The sequence below is a fragment of the Balearica regulorum genome, chromosome W (assembly GCF_011004875.1).
Source record: "Balearica regulorum gibbericeps isolate bBalReg1 chromosome W, bBalReg1.pri, whole genome shotgun sequence".
NCBI classification, from domain to species: domain Eukaryota; kingdom Metazoa; phylum Chordata; class Aves; order Gruiformes; family Gruidae; genus Balearica; species Balearica regulorum.
Genome location: NC_046219.1, coordinates 8,409,150 through 8,424,807, shown reverse-complemented (window position 1 = coordinate 8,424,807; position 15,658 = coordinate 8,409,150). Strand labels below are relative to the sequence as shown.

Sequence of the window (15,658 nt, the reverse complement as noted above, 5' to 3'; positions counted from 1 at the left end):
TGTTTCCACCAGAAAGGTCTTGTTCCCTTCTTCTCTGTCTTCCCCCCCCCCCTTATCTTGCCTTCACTTCTTCCTCCCTTCCGCTGCTTCTGGCCATATGATCAACCTCCTTCTCTGGCACTTGCTCTGGAACATGCTGGGTTCTTTACTGACCTGACTTAAATCACTGCAACTTCAGAAAACTATTCACCTTTTATTTTTCCTTTTGTTGGGGTAATCTACCATTTGATGGGTTAAAAAGTGTCTCACAGAGGGATCTGGATAAGCAGAAGTTATCAGTGGATGCCAAAGTAAGCAGCAGAGAAAGGACACAGGACATCATTCTTTTATAGATGATAAACTTGTTATGTCGAGTCATGCCATCTCTTGGAATCACAGTTAGATGACTTAATGGAGGGGAAGCAGGGAAAAGGGCTTCCTACTGACTTTAAAGGATAATGAAAACATTAATATCCTCTGTAGTATAAATAATGTCTATTTGACATTCAGACAAGTAGCTAAGAAATTTTCTTTTCAACAAAGTAATAATTTACTAGAATACAACAGTTTAGAGAACCTGCCCAAAAAGAGTTTCTTAAGATCCAGGAATTTCTAGTTTAAAAAAAACACAACAGATTACAAGCTTGATAGCTGGGATACTTATTAGTGATGTGGAAGAGAAATATAGCATGATCTGCAACCTTAGTCTCTAGTGTCCCAGAAAAATGGGCTAAATAACCACTACTATATTAGCTGTTCTTGTTCTTAGTGTTCTTTGTCAAACCTTACAGGAAGTACTCAGGTTTGTCGTGATGTGAAAATTTATCAAATTGCAAAAATTATGAGATGAAAAAACATTTCCTATTCAACTCCTCATACCACTAGTTTAAACATTAATGTTGAATTTGTCCCATCCTGTACTTGGTGCCAGGGCTGCACTTGCCACTACAGAAAAGGAATACCATCAGATAATCCACAGGAGGTTTGCAAAGATACAAAAAAATCCCACCAGTATTTAACTCTCTTGCATGTTCCACTATCATGGCCCACATCCTTTATCCCATTCTCTCTCTGACAAAAGCCCTGGCAGATCTGTCATAAAGTCCCCACTCAATTCCAACACTGCATTTCATTTTCATATAGTAAGCATGAATTAGGCAAGTGTAAGCATGGAAATTCAGAATATAACTCATATTGGGCTGTGAATGGTGGCAGCTATGTATTGCTTTTAAAATAATCAAGTACAAAACTGCACATTTTTGTCTTTTGTTTTCCCTTAGTATTGCAGTAATACTAGGAGACATGGATTGAAATGTTCTTTAATGTCAAAGTTTTGGAAGTTGCTTTCAGAATGTATGCTCTAGTTCCCTATTTATTTTGTTCTGTTTTGCCCTCTGGCTCTTATTTTGTGCCACATGTGAGCCACTGGAATTTAACTGAATGTGTTGGTTTTGTGTGGCAAGGTTTTGGTAGCGGGGCGGCTACAGGGGTGGCTTCTGTGAGAAGCTGCTAGAAGCTACCCCTGTGTCTGATAGAGCCAATGCCAGCCGGCTCCAAGACAGACCCGCCGCTGGCCAAGGCCAAGCCAATCAGCGCCTCTGTGATAACATATTTAAGAAAGAGGAAAACAGTTAGAGAGAGCTTTTGCAGCCAGAGAGAGGAGTGAGAAGATGTAAGAACATCTGCAGACACCAAGGTCAGTGCAGAAGGAGGGGGAGGAGGTGCTCCAGGCGCCGGAGCAAGATTCCCCTGCAGCCCGTGGTGAAGACCATGGTGAAGCAGGCTGTCCCCCTGCAGCCCATGGAGGGAGGATGAGGGGGTGTAGAGATTCCACCTGCAGCCCGTGGAGGACCCCACGCCGGAGCAGGTGGAGACACCTGAAGGAGGCTGTGACCCCGTGGGAAGCCCGCGCTGGAGCAAGCTCCTGGCAGGACCTGTGGATCCGTGGAGAGAGGATCCCACGCAGGAGCAGGTTTGCTGGCAGGACTTGTGACCCCATTGGGGACCCCACATTGGAGCAGTTTGCTCCTGCAGATCTGCACCCCGTGGAGGAGACTCACGTTGGAGAAGTTCGTGAAGGACTGTCTCCCATGAGAGGGACCCCACACTGGAGCAGGGGAACGATGAGAGGAGTCCTCCCCCTGAGGATGAAGAAGCGGCAGAAACACCGCGTGAGGAACTGACCGTAACCCCCACTCCCCGTCCCCCTGTGCCGCTGGGGGGGCGGAGGTTGAAGCTGGGAGTGAAGTTGAGCCCGGGAAGATGGGAGGGGTGGGGGGAGGTGTTTTAAGATTTGGTTTTCTCATTCCTCTACTGTGTTTTGCTTAGTAATAAATAAGATGAATTCCCTCTCTAAGTTCGGTCTGTTTTGCTCGTGATGATAATTAGAGAATGACCTCTCCCTGTCCTTATCTCGAGCCATAAGTTTTTTTTAGTTATACCTTTTCTCCCCTGTCTAGAGAAGGAGGGGAGTGATAGAGCGGCTCTGGTGGGCACCTGGCCCCCAGCCAGGGTCGACCCACCACACTGATACACTTCATAATACTAAGTAAAATTCTAAGCTCCACACATGCCTGTGTGGGATTTGTCTTAGTTTTGTTTGGTAGAAGTAACATATAGCAGCACTCTGATTAGCAGATTGGTGTGGTCTACTCTCTTTCTGAACAGTTACTCAGTGCAAGATCAAGCTCAAAACATCAATGATGCAATATGAGCATACATTTTAATTAATAAGTAATGGGGATACATGTTTTGTTTAAATATTTTAAAGGAAAAGAGCCTTGTGCCCCATCCAAGATCCTAGATACTAAAGTGAAGGAGAGTGCTGAAGTACCTATTTTAGAAGACACGTCATTATCACCAACAGATATTCAACAGGATTTATGGCAGGTTTCTACAGATATTGAAAACACTGAAAGGTATGTATAGAACTTCATTCCTAAATAAAACAAATTTCTATCTAGGGTTTATTTAGTCTTTTCCAATTATGCAGACAGTATTGCTACTATAAAAGGTGTTAGTAATATTAAATAGCCTGTTAACATTTCTGTTACATTTAGCATATCCGAGAGCAACTCCTAAAAGAAGGACAGAGAGGAGTGACATCCTTAATTTGACTAATTACCAGAGGGCAATTGTCAAAAACAAAGGGTAGGAAATTATAGTGCTAGCAGACCAGGTCTAAAAGAGGCAGCTTTTGTCTTATCTTAAGTGGTTATTAATTTGTACCTGAAATCTGCTGGCCTGCTGTTCTGCAGTCATAAATTGAAAGCACAAAATCTAGTTCATGTCAGTTGTTTCTGCCCATCCACAGTTATGAATGTGGAAGCCTTAGAGGGGAAGGGAACATCATCCAGAGATATGTCAAAGTGGACTTCTCTTACCCTCTTAACTATGCAGTTGAAAGACAAAACTGAGACCCTTTAGTAGGGAGTAATCCTGAAGGTCAACATTTCTTTGCAAAAATTACCTGTTTTGATGGTTTTGTATATTAAGTTTCTGTTGAGATTTTTATGGTTACTATTTATATAAAATAAAGTTCTGTTCTACTGAGAGTAACTCAGAGAATAAAACTGAGCAATAAGAAAGTCATGCTGTTTCATTTCTAAGAACCATTTTATATGTAGATGAATGAGGCAAGAATACATTGTTTTTAAATCCTGAAAGCCTTAAGACATTACAAGCCTGCACACAAAATTGCTGGTCTGCCATCTATCTGTAAAACAGGAATCTTTTTGCAACTTATGGCCTCTCTCAAAAAATATCCATATGTAACTTGCTTTGTAAGATGATATTTTGTTATCATATTTTCCATCTTCTGCCTTTTAGCAAATTTCATGCCAAAGTCCTCTTAAGAGGGGATGAGAATGACAGCGCTGTTTCTAAAATTTGCACTTAATGCTCAGGGAGATTACATGACATGGATTAGCTATGTGTATTATAACTTCCTTATAAACAATGAAACACATTCATGGCACAAGCTACAAAATGCTGATAAGGGGTATTAAGTTAACATTAGTACTGACTTGTACTAATTTTAAGGCATATTGCATATTTTGGTACTAGGATCACGTTGTGCCCGCCAACTCATTTGATACTCAAGGGCCAGGGATCATAAATTTGGACTAGACGCTACTATTTAAAATCAGACTGACTTAAAAGTGCTCCCTTATTAAATCTACTGCCCTTTATTTTGGTATGCATCTTCTGATACATGTATTTGAACCAAATGCTTGCCCAATAGATTTTTGTATTATTTACTTTGGTTTATTGCTCCATTATTTCAGCATATAAAGTTCTACTGTGAGCCATTCCCCATTCAGTCTTCAACTGCTGTTCTATTGCATCTCTTTCAACTTTTGTTTTCACAGAGATATGAGAGAAATGAAAAACCTTTTAAGTAAACTCAGGGAGACTATGCCTTTACCACTGAAAAATCAAGGTAGGTTTTATATTTTCTTCTTGTAAGGAAAATTAAGATAATTAAAGTTTTTACCTTTATTAGATCTGAAAAATATAGGGTGTTTTTGATAGAAATTACAAAAAGAAAAATCTAGGTGAAGTCCCTTCCCTACTGATTCAGTGGAGCCATAATTTAATATGTGAACTTTGTCCTCTTGAGTTTCACATGAGGTATTCTGGAAGTTTATAGATAAGATATCTATAGATAAAATAATAGACTTTTCCTGGTGACATGAAGGCAGCAGTGCAACTAATTCCCTGTATCAGGAGGTTTTCTTTTTCCAAGGTGATGAAGGCAAATTGCACAGACTATGATAGGTATCCTGCTGAGTGATGCAACTTGCTTTACCTCTGCAAGGCTTGTAGCTTCTGTGATATGACACTGACTCTATGCAGAAGAGATACTTGCCTTGAGACTGCTAACAGCTTGCTTTTCCCAGTAGCCAGCTATGAGGCACTCTATACAAATGCACAGGGGACAGGATCTCCACCCTGTGCATGTATTTGGCAATAGGCCTTCATTTTGTGGTCCAGCAGTCTTAAATACTCCACATTTACAGAGACTCTCTTTCTTCATGTGAAAAACATTAAAAAGATAATAGTTTTCTTTTTTTGTTTCTTCTTGATAATGTGTATTTCTTAAATGCTGTGTAGTCTTTGCACACTGGCAGTTGATGAAGTATGATTAATGTGTCCTAGATCTTATCCCGAGTAACTAAGCAGCCTAATGTTCATCATAATATGGTAAAAGATGGATATAGAATAGGTGAATTAATTATAAAAGTAAGAGTTTATGGCAGGATGGCTTGATAGAAAACTATTTGAAAGTAGAAAGGGAATTGCTTATGATACAGATATGCCATTACAGACACTGGAAAAATGTCATAAAGTCTCTGCCTAGCCTAGAAGAAAGGAATGTGGTGGAAATAAGGAAAGAAAAGACAAATTTTGGGGGTATAAAGCATATACCAACTTGAATTCAGAACAGAGACAAAGGCATACAGAATTCTTCTCTGCTGTCTGGTGTCTACACTGGCCAGAAAATCACTGATCACCTGTGCAGCAGGATGGGAAACGTGTCAGCTAGATTTTAAAAGCTCTTAGACATGCCCCAGGATCAGGGAATCATAAGTGGTGTTTTTGCTGCTCCCACAGACTACAACTGTGATCATAGTTTACAAGTGACCTCTGAGAATTGATGCCTCAAGAATGGGCAGTCATACTCATTATTCATAGGGCACTTATATTTTTTTAATATTCCAAGACCTTTAATAAATTAAACCTACATAACAGTATAAGTAAATAGAACAAACAACCAACATTATAGGTAATTACTATAGGATGGGATAGGATAGGATGGGATAGGATAGGATAGGATAGGATAGGATAGGATAGGATAGGATAGGATAGGATAGTTCAGTTAGAAGGGATCTACAACGATCATCTAGTCCAACTGCCTAATCAATTCAGGGCTGCCCAAAAGTTAAAGCATGTTTTTAAGGGCATTGTCCAAATGCCTCTTAAACACTGACAGGCTTGGGGAATTGACCACCTCTCTAGGAAGCCTGTTCCAGTGGTCTGGACTGTAATTTTTACATTTTTATGAATTACAAGAACAGTTTAAGAGAATGATTATGAGATGACAATGTCATTGAATGAATTGGCCTTTACAAGACCTGATCCTGCTTTCAGTTAAATGAGTGAGTGTTTTGCTGTTGATTTCAGTGACAACCAGAAAGTAAAGACTGTAAGCTCACAAAAGATTTACATAATGTTACTGACTGCTCACAGACCTGTTTTTTTGTATGGAATTCTCTTAAGTGACAGCAGGAAAGTGTGGTGGAGGCCAGGTGCCCACCAAAGCCACTTTATCACTCCCCCTCCTCAGCTGGATGGGGGGAGAAAATATAATGAAAGGCTCATGGGTCGAGATAAGGACAGGGAGAAATCATTCACCAATTATCATCACAGGCAAAACAGACTTGACTTGGGGAAATTAATTTAATTTATTACCAATCAAATCAGAGTAGAGTAATAAGAAATAAAATCAAATCTTAAAAACACCTTCCCTTCTTTCCAATCTTAACTTTACTCCCAATTTCTCTGCCTCCTCCCCCTCAGCGGTACAGGGAGATGGGGAATGGGGCTTGCGGTCAGTTCATCACACGTTGTCTCTGCCACTCCTTCCTCCTCAGAGGGAGGACTCCTGACACTGTTCCCCTGCTCCAGCGTGGGGTCCCTCTCATGGGAGACAGTCCTCCACGAACTTCTCCAATGTGAGTCCTTCCCACAGGCTACAGTTCTTCACGAACTGCTCCAGCGTGGATCCTTTCCACAGGGTGCAGTCTTTCAGGAGCAGACTGCTCCAGTGTGGGTCCCCCATGGGGTCACAAGTCCTGCCAGCAAACCTGCTCTCATGTGGGCTCCTCTCTCCACGGATCCACAGGTCCTGCCAGGAGCTTGCTTCAGTGCGGGCTTCCCATGGGGTCACAGCCTCCTTCAGGTGCCTCCACCTGCTCTGGCATGGGGTCTTCCACGGGCTGCAGGTGGATATCTGCTCCACTGTTAACCTCCATGGGCTGCAGGGGGGCAGCCTGCCTCACCATGGGATGCAGGGGAATCTCTGCTCAGGTGCCTGGAACTCCTCCTCCTTCTTCACTGACCTTAGTGTCTGCAGAGTTGTAGCTGTTGCATATTGTCACTCGTCTCTCTATCGGCCACTTTTCTCCTGCAAGTTGGTGTTTTCCCCCCTTCTTAAATATGTTGTCACAGAGGCACTACCGCCACTGCTGATTGGCTCAGCCTTGGCTGGCAGTGGATCCATCTTGGAGCCGGCTGGCATTGGCTCTATCGGACATAGGGGAAGCTTCTAGCATCTTCTCACAGAAGCCATGCCTGTAGCCCCCTCACTACCAAAACCTTCCCACACAAACCCAATACAGAAAATTACTATGCTAAGAAATTCAGAACTCTTACCTATGTTCTTATTGTTAAGTATTTATATTACAATAGTGTCTAAAGCCTACAATCAAAACTAGATCCCTGATGTAACAAGAATAAGAATATAATGAGGCATAGTTCTAAGCCTGAAACCATACCTGAAGATGACTCAAATTCAAAGTAAATTATAAAGATTTTTTGAGATAGTTTGCTGACAGTGCATGAATTAACATAAGTATAGGCAATAATATATACATTTTTAATGAATTTAAAAGGAATTAGTATACAAGGTAGAAAGCTAACCAGAAACAGGGTGAGCATATTGTGCTAACTTTCCCAGAGAAGTGCTTTTAGTCTTGATGTGCCAAGATGTTCCAATGTCGGAGTTTTAAATGGAAATTCTCACTGATGTGCACAAATGACCACTCAATTTTTTTTTTCATCTTTAAATTAAGCCAGAATTTAACCTTAGGATCAACATTTCTGACCTTACATGTCTTCAAGATCTCAAACTACTTATCTTTAGGTTTTATTTGTGACACTAATATTCATCCATGCAGGAATATTTTGGCTTAGGTCTCCCAGTACTGAAGATGTAATTTTCTTTAGCTTTCATCATTGAACTGGTATTCTTGCCAAAATTTCTATTGCATTATCTTGGAGATCCTGATAATTAGCATTTTAAGACTCTTATATAGAAAAATCAGTTTATTATTTGCTCTATGCCTAGAACAATGGGATCTACTACTTGATCTTGTAGGTGCTGTTAGGACACATGAATGATATAAAGTCTTTTGTGTGTGTGCATGTGTACATGCTGTATTAAAATGTGGGGTTTTTTCCATCACAGATGATAGCAGTCTCCTAAACTTGACTCCTTACCCATTAGTAAGAAGACAGAAGCGAAGATTCTTTGGACTGTGTTGTCTTGTCTCAAGTTAGAAGATTAGGTACAGAAACACCAAGAAAATCATAACTTTGATTAAACCACTATCATTTGACCATTGAAAAGATAAACATTACTACTTTTGATTATAAAGTATATTTTCTACACTAGCCTATTGCCTTTTCTCTTCTGCTCCATCCTCCTTTTCAGAATAAGGGGCCACTCAGAGAAAAGACACATGAATTATGGATAATAGATAATTTTTAAGTTATTTTTATTGTTTGAACTACAGCTAAAAGTTTGTGCATAGTACAGTACTGTTATTAGTATCATATTAAAATACTGGATCGTATTCTAACAGTCTTTAAGGTTAGAAAACTATTTAACAGCAAAAGTATTGTAGTTCTAAAACATTTAAACAATACTGTAACAGAATTTACACAAAATTTCCAGTTGCTTTTCATGCTCTCATTCGTATTTAGTCTTCCACTATATCTCAATTTAAAAGCTTCATAGAAAAATATGTTAATTTATGATACACAAAACCATATATGAAAATACTTAGAACTTGTAAATACAGAGAAATCATAATATCTACATACTGTACAATGCATAGAAGTAACAGATTTCCTTTTAAGCCAATAGTATCTCTACAAGCTTTTGGAAAAAAATAATTTATTAAAAGAAGATGTAAATGACAATGTAAAACAGAACACCAACCCATTTTGTTTCCAAAAGAATTTATAGCATGATGTCTGCATATCACTAAGTATTAACTCTTATAGGGCATGCCAGAATTATCTGAGACTGTAAGATGTTAAATGCTTTATATCGTTAATAAAGTTTTTTATTTACATTAAATGTTGTCTTGTTTCTAGTTATATTGCCAGAATATATTTTTTTTTTCTAATTTTGTTATCAGAGTACTACAAAAAGTTTTGGTAATTTTTCCATTTCAAGTTGTATTTTTACAAATACAGACAAAAAAATTATGATTAATATATAAATGCTAAAATGAGAGCTAGTAGCAGCAATAGATATGAATGTCAGACTCATTGTACTGATATTTCAGGATGATAGGCAAGGCACCATAACTAAACTTGTGCTAGACTGCAACACTATGAAACCCATAACAATCTTTAACTGCCATATAGAGCAGGTCACCATACCCTTGTAGTCAGTAATACATGAGGAAGGTGACTATGAGCCCTTCTGCCACTCCACCATGACCCAGCATGTCAATGGGAACCAAATTCCTTCTTACTGCTTAAGGGTTTAGTGGTGGATAAGGAGGTATTGTTTTCTTGTCACAGGAAACACCCATACAGTTATATTCTCTGTGGTTTTTTGGTAGGATATTAGTACACTAATAGCAGTCTGTTAGGGATAGCTGTTCACTGAACTATATCTGGCATCCAAAAAGTTTGATCTGACTGCTTTTTCTACCATTTTTTTTTTCTCCTAGAGTGCTGTTTGCTGAAAAAGGAAGGAAACACCCACATTGTCAGAAATATTAGTGTAATGTCTATACTAAGGCCCAAACATTGAGATCTAGTTTAATCCCAAGAGGCAAAGGCAGGAATTTTTCTTTCTGAACAGTGATCCAGTCAGAGCCACACCATTCCAGTTTTAGGAAGTCATATAACTGAGCTTCCAGCATTTCTCTGGAAGAATAATTTTCCTTTCACTCAGATACAGCAGAGTGTTGGGGTTTTTTTCCAGGTTGGACTGATCTGTTGTTCACCTTTCAGTCCCCCAGACAGAAAATATATTTTTGAATAATCAGGCCCCCAAATAAATACTTTAAATGCAATGAGGACGAATACATCTAAAATGCCCTCATGGAAATTGTGTTTCCATAAGCAAAATTAATTCTATCCAATGAATACATGACTAAATACTAAAAGAGCATATAGCTGCAAGCACAGTAATATTCTTTAAATAGCACAGAAAAATGTAACTGCAATGTGTTATAAGATTTCAAGTCACAAACTATTCTTGAAAGTACACAGCATTTAACACAAGACGACCACTATACACTCACAAAACAGTGTGTACTTGTGAGCATGAATGCATTTCTAAGAAGAATGGAATCAAAGTCCACAGCAGGATGTTTTTTCAAAATTAATTCTTTGACATTTTTCCCCACATCCTTCATGAACAATGTCCTTGTTAATCAGATCCTAGTTTTTCCATAATAAGTTGTTAAAAATGTCCAAAAGATGGCAGCACTGACATGTTTTCATTAAAATTCTTCAAACGGATAGACTTGCTCTATGATTCTATCCCCAGAAATACAACAGGCTTTGCAACTGTTAAAACTTTGGAAAAACAACTCCTGATGTCTAATGACTATTAAAAAATATTGTCTGAGGAGATGATCTATAATTACAATTGACCAATTAATTTTGGTTCATAAGTTAAAAAGCCAGGCTGATTATATTTTATTAATCCTGTGGACATTAAAGCCAAAAAAAGTGTATGAACACAAGACCATATGTGCATCAATGCTACAAGAGAGAGAAAAGGAGAAAGAAAATAGCTTTTATACATCTTTCACACAAGCAATCTGTGTTATTTCTTTAAAATCTTGTTATATTGATACACACACAGAAATTGCTGTATCAGGTAAGTGTGATATCTTTAACAACTACTTTAAAAGGAAGATGGACAGATTAAAGCAGTAAGCGTGTCTAGTGCAGTACCTAACCACATATCATCACATGGAAGTTAACATGCCAAGTTACATGACAGCTCATATCTTTGTATTTTTATTGCATCGATTGCGATGGAATATACATTAATGAGACAAATATAAACATGCTAATTAATTATGCAAAGCTCTTGATATGAATCATATCTCATCACAACGAGTTGCACAACTATGGTGGGTTGACCCTGCCTGGGGGCCAGGTGCCCACCAGAGCCACTCTATCACTCCCCCTCATTCACTAGACAGGGGAGAAAAACTATAACGAAAAGCTTATGGGTCGAGATAAGGACAGGGAGAGATCATTCACTAATTACCATCACAAGCAAAACAGACTGAACTGAGAGAGGGAATTCTTCTAATTCATTACCAAGCAAAACACAGTAGAGGAATGAGAAATAAAATCAAATCTTAAAACACCTCCCCCCACCCCTCCCTTCTTCCCAGACTCAACTTCACTCCCGTCTTCAACCTCCGCCCCCCCACTCTCAGCAGCACAGGGGGACGGGGGATGGGGGTTACGGTCAGTTCATCACACGGTGTTTCTGCCGCTTCTTCGTCCTCAGGGGGAGGACTCATTGTTCCCCTGCATGGAGTCCCTCTCATGGGAGACAGTCCTTCATGAACTTCTCCAACGTGACTCTCTCCCGCAGGGTGCAGACCTTCAGGAGCAGACTGCTCCAACGTGGGTCCCCCACAGGGTCACAAGTCCTGCCAGCAAACCTGCTCTGGCGTGGGCTCCTCTCTCCATGGGTCCACAGGTCCTGCCAGGAGCTTGCTCCAGCGTGAGCTTCCCACAGGGTCACAGCCTCCTTCAGATGCCTCCACCTGCTCTGGCGTGGGGTCCTCCACAAACTGCAGGTGGAATCTCTACACCCCGTCATCCTTCTTCCATGGGCTGCAGGGGGACAGCCTGCTTCACCATGGTCTTCTCCAGGGGCTGCATTGGAATCTCTGCTCCGGCACCTGGAGCACCTCCTCCCCCTCCTTCTGCACTGACCTTGGTGTCTGCAGAGTTTCTTACATCTTCTCGCTCCTCTCTCTCTGGCTGCAAAAGCCCCCTCTAACTTGTTTTCTTTCCCTTCTTAAGTATGTTATCATAGAGGCGCTGATTGGCTTGGCCTTGGCCAGCGGCGGGTCCGTCTTGGAGCCGGCTGGCATTGGCTCTACCAGACACAGGTGAAGTTTCTAGTATCTTCTCACAGAAGCCACCCCTGTCGCCCTCCCCCCCCCCAGTACCAAAACCTTGCCACACAAACCCAATACAATCTGCTATATTATTTCTCAATACTTTTAACCTCCTTATCAGCTTTTGCACAAAATAAAACAGATGAATACTCTTCTTTCAGTGTATGTGGATGGTAATAGGTAGCCATAACACAAAAAATACCCATACCTGTTAGTAAATTATACTATAATCCTTGTTACTGCTTTCCCATATTTAATTTCTATATTACAACTTAAGCATTTCTGCGATTGAAGGAAAGTCTTTCCACTTGACCTTTTCATACAACTTCAGAAAGAAGATAACTGGATATTGGAGAACTGAGAGGTATCTCTGAATAAAGTTGCTACTAACTCATGCTTTTTTTGTAATTTCTAAGGAAGGCTACCATCTGATTCATAGAATCATAGAATGCTTTGGGTTCAAAGGGACCTTAAAGATCATCTAAGTCTAACCCCCATGCCATGGGCAGGGACACCCTCCACTAGACCAGGTAGCCCAAAGCCTCATCCAACCTGGTCTTAAACACTTCCAGGGAGGGGGCCTCCACAACCTCTCTGGGCAACCTGTTCCAGTGTCTCACCACCCTCACAGTAAAGAATTTCTTTCTAACATCTAATCTAAATCGACCCTCCTTCAGCTTAAACCCATTACCCCTTGTCCTGTCACTACACTCCCTGATAAACAGTCCCTCCCCAGCTTTCCTGTAGGCCCCCTTCAGGTACTGGAAGGCTGCAATAAGGTCTCCCCAGAGCCTTCTTTTCTCCAGGCTGAACAACCCCAACTCTCTCAGCCTCTCCTCATAGGAGAGGTGCTCCAGCCCTCTGATCATCTTTGTGGCTCTCCTCTGGACTTGTTCCAACAGGACCATGTCCTTCTTATGTTGAGGGCCCCAGAGCTGAACACAGTACTCCAGGTGGGGTCTCACAAGAGCGGAGTAGAGGGGCAGAATCACCTCCCTCGACCTGCTGGTGACACTTCTTTTGATGCAGCCCAGGACATGGTTGGCTTTCAGAGCTGTGAGTGCACATTGCCGACTCATGTTGAGCTTCTTGTCCACAAACACCCCCAAGTCCTTCTCCTCAGGGCTACTATCAATCCATTCTCTGCTGTCCTGGTTTTCAACTAGGAGAGTAAATTTTCACAAGAATCTGGGGCGATACACATCCAGGACAGGTGACCCAAACTAGCCAAAAGGGTATTCCATACCATATGACATCGTGCCCAGCATAAAAAGGGGCTAGTCCGGGAGGGGGGGGTGCGGCTCTGGGCAGCTCCAGGACAGTCTGAGTGGTAATCGTGTATGGTTGTTGGGTTGTCGGGTGAGAAATTGCATTGTGTATCACCCATTTTGTACATTCTAAGTACAATTGTTATTACTTTCATCTTCTTTGGCTGTCCCAGTAAACTGTCCTTATCCCAACCCACAAGTTTTACCTTTTTTTTACAAGCAACAACTACATCCAGGAGCCCCTCACTAACGGTAAGATGAGGCTCGGTTGCAGTGGGCATGAGGCAGACTGTCGAGAGGAGGGGACCCATACTGCAGCATAGGTGAGGGGGTTGCATGTGGGGTGTGGGCGGGGTGCTGCTGAGGAGGTCTGCGCTACTTGTGGATGGTACGAGTGAGGAAATTGTGTGCTCCGAGGGGACTTTGCAAGCGAGGGGGCTGCGCTATGTGCACACGTGGGAGTTATTCAGGTGAAAGGGTTGCACGCTGTGCATGTGGGGGGATTGCAGGTGAGAGGGTTGTGCACTGCTGTTGCTTTTGAAGGGGGTCTGAAGAAATTGTACGTTGCAGGGGGTGAAGGGAAACACGTGAGGAGAATATGGTGGGGGAGTGGTGATGTAGTTGTTTCTGTGCTGTAGTGCTGGTTTGGTTAAAATTAGTTTGAGGTGTTCTAGCTCTCGAAGACATTACCTTAACTTTATTATGATCTCTCACTGAATTTAATGATATTACTTGTCTTGTAAGAGAGGTATATGCTTTTGGAGTTTTAAGACATAATTATTCTTTTTCCACGTTGTTTCATTGTGGAAGTGATAAAGAGTATCTTAAGTTTCTATTATGTGTCAGGTACCAGGTTGTTGGCCTTGAAGTCTTATTGGTTCAGAACTGTATCTTAAGTACTGGAAATACTATGTGGGACTAACAATAATTACTCGGTATATTTGAGTATCTACTACTGTTACTAATGTCATGAATTCAGAAGTATTTTTTAACTCAGTAATGATATTCTTTGATCAGTGAGTAAGTTGCAATAAAGCTAATGGTGCATTTATCTATATTTTTATAGATTTTGTTGAGAACAACAGCAGGAGATATCAATATAGAATTATGGTCAAAAGAAGCACCAAAAACATGTTGAAATTTCATCCAGCTTTGTATGGAACGTGATGACTGAATGGATAGGAGTGGTTGAAATGATTTCATGTGCAATATTGATATCTTTGTGCTTTTTTGGTAAAATAGAGGTCATAATTATGTTTTAATTTAACATGTTAACTCATTTATTTGTATTTAGAAAATACTAATGAGTTCCCAGAAAGAGAACATTTTTCAAGGTTATTAAAGAACTCAATGAAAAAAAAATATAAATATTTAGTTGGTTTTCTCAAATGGAGTAGATAGATAGCATAGTATTTACTGAAAAGCTGTATGTCAGAGGCTTGGGAAGGCTTATTTCTAGCAAGTCTCTACAAAGTTTAACTTTTCCTTTAATGAATGTATGAAATGGCAGTGATGCAATACTTGGATATCCTCCAAAAACCTAATTTCCCTATCACCGTCATTTTTACCTTTTCATTTTTTCATAAGTGCTTCTAATGTTTCACTTGCTGTAGTTTTTTGTTGACTGAAGCTCTATGTAATGTTCTTCAATGAAGCAGTGGGTACCGGAATGAGAAGTTCCCTATTGGGAAAACTGTACCAAGAGTTTGTGAAGGACCTAGTATATCTATGTGTTTTCTAGCTGCTGCTATTATCCCATTAATGCATTTATAGGGCAGTTAAGAGTTCTTTTAGTCCTTCTCTGTTCAGGAAAAATAGCAGTCTGGGATTTGTGTCTCCAGCACAGATCAAGCCTGTTCCACGTTCCTATATCTAATGTGGAGATTTTTTGCAATGGTAAATCAACTTCTTAGCCCTTGGTAAGTCTTGAGAGTTACGTTCAGTTATTCTCAGTGTTGAAAAACTGGGCTTTATTTCCTTTCTGAATTTGTATGACTGCTGTGTACGATCCTATGCTTTGTATGATAAATTTGAGTATTTCTTTTGTGAGTACCCTAGAGTATAACCATTCATGAAAATACCTAGCTATGCTGCAACATTTGCAGCATTTGCTTTGTCTTGCAGCATACTGAATATATTTTTGTTTGTTCATTAAAAAAAAATCAACTGGAAATATATGTCAAGTAAAGTTAAATTTTTATTCCTTGTTTTTTTCTCCTGATGATC

The 15,658-nt window shown here is 40.4% G+C and overlaps 1 protein-coding gene, 1 long non-coding RNA gene and 1 pseudogene across 2 annotated transcripts in view; 2 read left to right on the top strand and 1 right to left on the bottom strand.

Moving 5' to 3' along the window:
* LOC142599198 (regulator of G-protein signaling 7-binding protein-like) overlaps window positions 1-8,940 on the top strand; it is a 64,043-nt gene extending 55,103 nt beyond the window's left edge. Inside the window, exons 4-6 of the mRNA XM_075739104.1 lie at window positions 2,750-2,897; window positions 4,350-4,420; window positions 8,231-8,940. Coding sequence (XP_075595219.1) covers window positions 2,750-2,897; window positions 4,350-4,420; window positions 8,231-8,322 — 311 coding nt within the window. The 3' untranslated portion in view covers window positions 8,323-8,940. The remainder of the gene's footprint in view (window positions 1-2,749; window positions 2,898-4,349; window positions 4,421-8,230) is intronic.
* Window positions 1-15,658, bottom strand: part of LOC142599252 (uncharacterized) — a 404,930-nt gene that overhangs the window by 224,389 nt on the left and 164,883 nt on the right. The window lies entirely within an intron of this gene.
* The window catches only part of LOC142599295 (spliceosome-associated protein CWC27 homolog), a 39,845-nt pseudogene continuing 35,119 nt past the window's right edge, over window positions 10,933-15,658 (top strand).